Source organism: Etheostoma cragini, chromosome 19, assembly GCF_013103735.1.
Source record: "Etheostoma cragini isolate CJK2018 chromosome 19, CSU_Ecrag_1.0, whole genome shotgun sequence".
NCBI lineage: Eukaryota > Metazoa > Chordata > Actinopteri > Perciformes > Percidae > Etheostoma > Etheostoma cragini.
In genome coordinates this window covers 1,394,587-1,403,080 of record NC_048425.1, presented here as the reverse complement: position 1 = coordinate 1,403,080, position 8,494 = coordinate 1,394,587, and the positions used below count along the sequence as shown (strand labels likewise).

At 41.6% G+C, this 8,494-nt stretch overlaps 1 protein-coding gene across 1 annotated transcript in view; it reads right to left on the bottom strand.

Annotated features, from left to right (window-relative positions):
• Positions 1-446: 446 nt before the first annotated feature.
• Positions 447-8,494, bottom strand: part of LOC117962044 (NLR family CARD domain-containing protein 3-like) — a 9,159-nt gene continuing 1,111 nt past the window's right edge. Inside the window, exons 2-10 of the mRNA XM_034901085.1 lie at positions 6,427-6,543; positions 6,120-6,203; positions 5,919-6,017; positions 5,583-5,767; positions 3,140-4,925; positions 2,881-3,054; positions 1,979-2,152; positions 1,412-1,458; positions 447-1,233 (exon numbers count right to left, since the gene is read on the bottom strand). Of these exons, the coding sequence (XP_034756976.1) occupies positions 707-1,233; positions 1,412-1,458; positions 1,979-2,152; positions 2,881-3,054; positions 3,140-4,925; positions 5,583-5,767; positions 5,919-6,017; positions 6,120-6,203; positions 6,427-6,518 (3,168 nt within the window). The 5' untranslated portion in view covers positions 6,519-6,543 and the 3' untranslated portion in view covers positions 447-706. The remainder of the gene's footprint in view (positions 1,234-1,411; positions 1,459-1,978; positions 2,153-2,880; positions 3,055-3,139; positions 4,926-5,582; positions 5,768-5,918; positions 6,018-6,119; positions 6,204-6,426; positions 6,544-8,494) is intronic.

Below are 8,494 nucleotides of genomic sequence, written 5' to 3'. Positions count from 1 at the left end.
TGACTCTAAGTAGGAAACGAGAAACAAACAGAGGTGTTCTGAGTCAAAGTCAATCGTTTTGTTAGTTAATCTCCATCCATCCATCCATCATCCATCTTTGTCCACTTATCCGGTATCGGGTCGCTGGGGCAGAAGCTCCAGTAGGGGACCCCAAACTTCCCCTAGTCCTGCGTCTTCCCCGAGGCCTACTCCCAGCTGGACGTCCCTCCACCTAGTCCTGCGTCTTCCCCGAGGCCTACTCCCAGCTGGACGTCCCTCCACCTAGTCCTGGGTCTTCCCCGAGGCCTCCTCCCAGCTGGACGTCCCTCCACCTAGTCCTGGGTCTTCCCCAAAGCCTCCTCCCAGCTGGACGTCCCTCCACCTAGTCCTGGGTATTCCACCCGATCTCTAAGGGAGACGCCAGCCCCCCTCTTTAGGAAACCCATTTCAGCCGCTTGTACCTTTAGATATAAGGTTTAGTTGCAAGGTGCAGGTTTATTAACGGTTACATTGAGCTGCGTTACTGTCGATAGTGTTGATAAAGATCAGATGTAGGGGAAAGAGCAGCAACACTGAGAATCTTCACCATGGTTGCAAGATCACTGATATACAGGGCTGAACAACCAGTTGGAGAGCGCTAGTCTCTTGGTTGTATGGGACAGGTCTCAACCATCCACGTGGAAATCTACATATTTTGGTTGCTCGTGTGATTGCAGTTAAAGTTTAGTTAGACGACAAATAATGCAGAGGAATGAGTGTGAAGTCCAACAGCGGCATAGAGGGGCTCGTTGAACGTTTCTTTGAAGGTATGGAGGTGGGTCCGACTGTCAGAGGAGACTCTGTAGAAGGACAGAGTGCCAGCCGGCCAATCCAGATACACCCCCACCCGACTGGAGCGTGAGCAAAAGGAAGAAACATTGACTCTGTCGCTGCTGTGCTGAATAAAACAACCTTTATCAGAGAATATCAGACACCAAGACTTGTCGTTGGGCCCTAGCTTGCAATCGTTCACATCCCCTTTCCTGCCAATGCTTTTGTACGTTAACCCGATGTTGAAGGGCTCCACCACCTCGACCTCCCAGTAGCAGCGCTCATCTAGACCCTGTTCACACAGCACCTGCTGGCAGAGATCAAACCTTTCCGGATGAGGGGGATATGGCTGCTCATCCTTCACCCAGGCCACCTTTCTGTTCCCGTCAGAGAGGAGGAGGTTCTTGTGGGCTGTGTTGGGGTCCAAAGTGAGAACACAGGCATCTGGAAGTAAAGAAACCCTTTATTTCAGGAGCATAGACTGTAATTATATAGATGGGCACCACTAAAGTTAGAAAAAGTTGCCTTTCCTCCAGGAAGAATTGTCAATATTCCCGTTTTACAAATGCAAAAAGTCACCAATTCATTGAAACGAATGTCCAGGATTTACATTGCTACTTACATTTCTTGAATCCCCGTTTCATCCGGTGACTTCCACCATGTCCAACACTGTGAAGAAAATTCAGGATCAGATAAAGAACAAGCATTTAACCAAGAGTTTTTCATCAAAATGTCCAGGTGTGCACCCAAGATAAGTAACCAATTCTGTATCCAACCAAATAAGATAAATAACCAATTCTGTATCAAATACCAAAGACCAAATGTCTCCCCTTCTGTTCCTAAATTATGGTGTTGAATAATGTCTGGAGAAGAGTTTTTGTAGAGCATTATGACGTGGCAGTGTCACAAACCAGACGATCAATAGGGGACAAACGGGGTGACCAGATTAAAGTGCCAATGAACATTTCATAAACAAGATAACTATTCTCAAAAAACGTGAGGTGTGCTAAGTGTTGCCATCAGTGTTGAGTGGAGTGTACAGTAAGGAGGAGTGAAAAATGTGTGGATCAATGTTGACTGCAACAAAACTGGCCAAGTAATTTGAATACCCCCCAGGAGTTCCTTAGATATCACGTTAGCAAGACTAAGACGGAGTACGGTATATGGTATAGTCTGGTATTGTACTTACTTGAGTTCGGTGAGCTTGTTTTGTGGATCGTTCTTCAGCTCAGAGAGCAGCTTCTCTCCTGATTCTCCTGGATTGTTGTGGCTCAGGTCCAGCTCTGTCAGATGGGAAGGGTTGGACTTCAGAGCCGAGGCCAGATAACCACAGCCTTCCTCTGTGACCTGACAACCTGACAGACTGAGAAAACACAGGGTGTAGTTTACAGAGTGGAGAAAAAGGAGTTTTGATGATGGAAGTACTGAGGCAGGAGACTGTGCAAAGAAGGAACTTTGCTATGTAGACGTCCAACCCCAGAAATCCACCAGCCCGCTATTGTTAATTTGTTTGTTGCACTTAGTCAGTTTTTGTATTGGACCATAGTCCCCTGGAAATAAGCTTATGTAAATTTGTCTGTCGTCCGCATAACCATGGTAACTTATTTTGTTGTTTTCTATAATCTGAGCCTGTGGAAGCATGTAGATGTTAAACAGAAGAGGCCCCAGAATGGAGCCTTGGGGAACTCCACACGTAATATTTGTATGCTCACATGTATAATTACCTATTGACACAAAGTAATCCCTATTCTTTAAGTAAGGTACAAACCAGTTTAGTACTGAGCCAGAAATGCCAACCCAGTTGTCCAATCGGTCTACTAATATGTCGTGGTCGACCGTGTCAAATGCAGCACTGAGATCAAGTAATACTAAGACTGCAGTTTTACCAATATCTGTGTTAAGGTGGATGTCATTAAAGACTGTGACAACAGCCGTCTCAGTGCTGTGGTGTGGTCAGAAATCCAACTGAAAGGTATCAAAACGGTTGTTTAGTGATAAGAAATGTTTGAGTTGTTGAAAAAACGCTTTTTCAATGATTTTACTTTTACTCATTAGGGACATGTCTAGATTGTTCTTTTTTAAGGGTAATACCTCAGTGTCTTCAGTCTGCAGCATAGACTTGAAAGTCCAACACAGAACAGCTTTACTCCTGAATCTTTAAGGTCATTGTTGCTCAGATCCAGATCTCTCAGAGCTGAGTAGGGGAACTTGAGACCAAAAGCCAGATGTTCGACCCATTCTTCAGTCACGTTGCAATCTGCCAGGCTAGGAGTGGATAATACGGTTATAATGTGATAAAGATAAAGGTACAAAAAGCTTATGTTTCATGTTACATAGAAGGTAAACTTACATGGCCTTTCTGCTGGTCCTCACAGCTGGTATCAGCCTCCTTCGGCCTTCATCTGATGTGTTGTAACTCTTCAGGTCCAACACATCCAGATCATCTTTTGATACCTGCAGCGTGTAGGCCAGCGCAGAGCAGTGCAGTGGATTCAGCTCTGGTTTTGAACGCTCTGACAGGTTGAGATATTCCTGAATCTCATCTTTGACTTTGTGGTCTCTCATCTCGACCATGGTCTGGAAGAGGTTGATGCAGCTGTCTGGAGACAGGGCCTTTCTTCGGATGGCTTTGAGGTGAGTCAAGATCTTCTTGTCTGTATCTTGGCTTGGGTCCAGCGATGTCAGCAGACCCTGAAGGACTCTCCGGTTGGGTTCAACCATGAGGCCAAGGAGGAATTGCAAGAAGAAGTCCAGGTGGCCGTTCTTTTTCTCCAACACTTTGTCAACGGTCATCTTCAGAAGATCAAGTAAGGTATGTTCTTTGTCCTTCAGGTCGAGGAAGTTGCCGAACTCTTTTGTATTCTGGTTTGTGAAACAGTCATAGACAAAAAGAGCTGCAAAGAACTCCTGTATGGTCAGGTGCACAAAGAAGAAGATCTTTTTCTGGGAAAAGACTTCTTCTTCCCTAAGAACTGCGCTGCAAAATCCAGAGTAGATGGATGCCTCTTGTGTGTCAACGCCACAGTCTCCCAGGTCTTCATTGTAGAAGATGAGGTTGTTCTTCTGCAGCTGAACAAATGCGAGCTTGCCGAGTTTTAGAAGAAAATCCTTGTGTGTCTTCAGAAGTCTCTCTTGGTTTTTCTCAGTCTTCTCGCCATATTTTCTGCTTCTGCGTTTTGTCTGGGCAAACAGGAAATGTGCCATCATCTCTGTGAGAGTTTGGGGGGTTTCAGCTTTCTCACCTCCCCCAAAGATCTCCTCAAATAATACGGCTGAAATCCAGCAGAAGATCGGGATCTGGCACATGACGTCGAGACTCTGTGAAGAGTGAATGTGTGAAATGATCCTGTCAGCAAGGCCCAAATCACGACTGAATCTCCTCCTGAAGTATTCTTCTTTTTGTGGGTCACTGAACCCTCTTATCTCTGTCACCATGTCAACAAACTCTGCAGGGATCTGATTGGCTGCTGCTGGACGTGATGTTATCCAGAGGCGAGCATCGGGAAGAAGGTTTCCCTGGATGAGGTTCGCTAGGAGATTACCCACAGATGTTACTTCACTGACAGATGTTACCGGCTTGTTCTCAAAGTCCAGTGGAAGTCTGCTTTCATCCAGGCCGTCCAAGATCACGACGACCCTGGCTTGGATGAAATCTTCTTGATCTTTCAGTTCATGGATTGCAGGGTGATACTCTGTCAGGAGCCCAAGCAAGCTTTTGTTTTCTGTACTCAGATTCAGCTCGCGGAAAGCAAGATGGAAAACAAAATCAACGTCCTGGTTAGCTTCCTCCTTGGCCCAGTTCAGAATGAATTTCTGCACGGAAAATGATTTTCCTATTCCTGCAACGCCCTTCGTCAGGACGGTTCTGGGTGGTTTCTTTAGTCCAGATGACTGTTTGAAGATGTCCTTTATGTGGATACATTTTTCTGTAGATAGTTGTTTTTCCAATGTACGTTTGAAATGTCTGAAGGATTGTTCTTCATGTGTCCCTTCACTCCCTCCAGGGTTGAGGAAGAGTGTCGTGTAGATGCTGTTCAGGTCGTTCTTTTGGTCACCAAAACCTTCAGACGTCCAAGTAAATTTATTCTCTGTGTCTTTTTTAAGATTCTTCTTTGCATTCAATAGACGACCGGCCTCTGAAACAACAAAATTATAAACTGATGATGAAGTACAGTATCAATATATTACATTAGCTGAAGTAGTAGTAATAGTGGTAGTAGTATGTGGAAAATATGAGTGTTACGATTCCAAGATTCGATTAAAATGTTTGATTTAAAAAACTTTTCCAGCAGGAGCGACACCTCAATAAGACCCACTAGGTGGCGGAAGGGTACTTTGCAGTTTAAGTTTCTCTGGATTTTCAAGGATCAAATTAAACGCATCATTAATTTAACGAGGTGCACATGAATGCAACATGGAGTCCAGTTGGAGCCCACATGCTTTAGATTTGTTGTTTCCATAACTCACTAACTGGGAAGATGCAGTGTTTTCACACGTTGACTTTAGGGAAGAAAGGAGATTTGTCAGTTCTGTTTCACCGTTATCAGTGGTCATGGAAGTTGGAAAAGAGCAGCTGCAAGCTAGCGCTAAGCTAAAGTTACCCTGTGTCTTTAGCTGCATACTAGTAGCCGGTGTAGTCTTATTTGTTTTCTTCGGACATGCGGACATAGACGGTGTGGATACAGAGAAAAAAATACCCGAGGAATCGCTGACTCTGCTTTTGATTTTGAAATTGAAAACTTGATTTCAAATCGATATTGTGACACCCTTAATATATAAGTATTTAAACTTACTCTTGTCTTCCTCAGTATCTTTCTGGTGTCTGGGATCTTTTCTGAGTTTATTTCCACATTTTGCACAGGGTTCGTCTGAGCCTAAACACTGTTGGCATGATGATTGGCAATGTCCACAGGTCAAACGCTCTGGATCCTTCACAACCTCCAAACACATGGGACAGCTGGACGGCTCTGTCAGCTTGCTGTAGGGGATCAACAGTCAGTCAGGGCGATACTTGGTTAAACACTGCCGTCAGAAAGGGTTTCATCTCTTTATGAAACTTTAAGTAACTAACCTTAATATGCTTTAAGATGCAAGATATTTTCTTTACAGAATATATTACATTAAATTACCTTTGTTTCTTTTTAACAGCAAAGTTGATCGGCTGGCCCATGGATCGTTCACTCTTAAAAGAGACAACACTGGGAGCAGCGACCTCACTCGAGTGGGACCTAAAAAGAGAGAAATATTTTTACTTTGTTAACTTATTCAGCAACAAAAAACACATCTATGACATACAACTGTGTTCATTAGTGCACAAATGTTAGGATTACCGTTTTGGCTCATCTACACCAAAGTAGAGCGGGTCGCCCATGGATCGTTCACCCAGAGAAACACTAGGAGCGCTGGACTTTGGCCTAAAAAGAGAGAAAATATTTGTACTTGTGTATATATAAAGTATTGTAAATATAATTAATAAGTTGCAGAACGTAGATAGAACGTCTAATCTATCTAATATATATGTTTTTAAGCATTTTGTAGGACGACAGGTCCTACTGCACTTCAACACTTTCTACGGGGTGTTTTTCTCTCTATAAATACATCATATGGTTATTAACGACCGGCTGGTGGGCTCGTTACCTGGTCCCACTGCTGGAGCGGGGGGGCGTGTCAGACGTTAAAGGAGAGGGCCAGGACGTGGACCGCTTCCTCGTCATCCTCTTCTCCGCCATGTCTCCTGCTGCAGCTTAAACACTACTGCAAGAAAAAAACCTTCAAGATGTCAGTAAAGGAAAAACTGCAGCGTGTTATCACTCTATTTTGTTTAGTTAACCCTTGTGTTGTCTTCCCGTCAACGTTGAAAATCATCACTTATGTTGACGCTTTTTATCAATGTTTTTAACTTTTTCTTACGTTTTTGTCCCTTTTTTCAACACTTTTGACGCTTTTTTTTTACATTTTCAACACAACGTAACACTGACTTAATAACTTTAGTTCTGCAGTTATTTTGGAATTTATGGTCAATAAACCTCATTTATAGGAAATTATACCTAATGTTTGAGTTAAAAAAGCAGAAATTAGGAATTATTGAGACTAAAATTAAAGGAATGGATGTTGATGATAATCACAGACTGGAATATGTCAACTTTTACTCAATACTATTTAAAAAACACTTCCATTTGTTTTACAATGCTATAAAATTGAATAAGACCCAAAATTAATGAAAGTAGAGATTTTACTTGGCAAAGAGCGTTGGGTGGAATCAATTTTCGGACTCAAAGGTCTTTGGACTCGGTCTTGGACTCGATAAGGTGGTCTTGACTACAGCCCTGAGGGTTTTCTTATAAGTTTGTAAGGTTTGAGAACGGCCCGTTCTTGTTTATTGGCTTTATTTCTGATAAAGTCATTCCTTTGTGATCAGTTTTTTTCTGAATCCTCTTTTTGTCACTTTGCTCCTCATTCAGTTTTCAGATTCTTCTTCTTCTTCTTCTTCTTCTTCATGTCTGAATTATAGTTTGTCTTCTGTATGTCTGGACTTTAGTTTTAATGTGAGCTGGAGTCAAATTCTTTAACCATCATGTTTTCTTCCCATCAACCTGCAACTTTGTGTTTTTCTGGGTTGAAATTTCCACATTTTGCAGTTCTTTTTCTCCACTTTTCTAGATGTTTTTTGTCACTTTTATTCCAATTTTTTGGTCACTTGACTTTTTTTAAACTTTTTACTAAATTTTTAGTCACTTTTTCCAATAAATTTTTTTGATGGTTTTTTTGTCAATTTTTCGCTTTTTCAGCACTTAAAAAATAATAATAATGTTTTTTGTAGTTTTTTTTCCCAACATTTCTAATTTTTTTTACAGTCTTTTGTCATAGTTCTGATTTAGAAAGTTTTTGTGAATGGGTTAATCTGACCCGAGGACAACAGGAGGGTGAAAAACAACGTTCAGCCAATAAATAAATGAGGGATCAGAGAAATGTGTTAGTTCTGTTAACTGCACAGCGATATCAGACAAACACACTGAAACACTCACACTATGCACAGCGATTAAATATGGTAAAGTTCAACATATAAATTATAAATTACTACTTACAAGATTGTCACACAGCCTCCACTGCTCTCCTTCTACAGTGTTGTAGGAACAAGCCTGAATGACCGTTGGAAACAGGAAGTAAGAGTCAACTGACGCCTGCCTCGTGTTAATGAATGATACCATTGATAAAGACAGTTAGGGTGTCTGTGTCTGTCTGCTTCACGTCATTTAAGGAGACGGTGCAAAGTTATAAAACACATGATTGCCTGTTGTTTGCCTTGTTTGTTTGTTTGTTTTTATTGTAGAAAATGCTGCTGTAACAAGAGAATTTCCCCGCTGTGGGATGAATAAAATCTAATCTAATCTAATCTAATCTAATCTTATACATGAGTTAAGATGCCAGAATAAGACAAAAGGCTGTTTTTCACCTGGAGTCCCCTGGACCCTATATGTTGAAAAAAAAAAATAATAATAATAATAATAATGATACATAAATAAACAAGAAAGAAAGCCTGAACAATCATATCAGAACTTCCTCTCTGTTTAATTCTTACAGACTTGTAATCATCTCTGTTCTGAGATGATTAAAACATGTTTTAATCATCTCAGAACAGCCTATTTATTTATTTATTATTTAGGAGAAACAAATGTTTAATGTTTGTAGGGGATTTACTAACAGC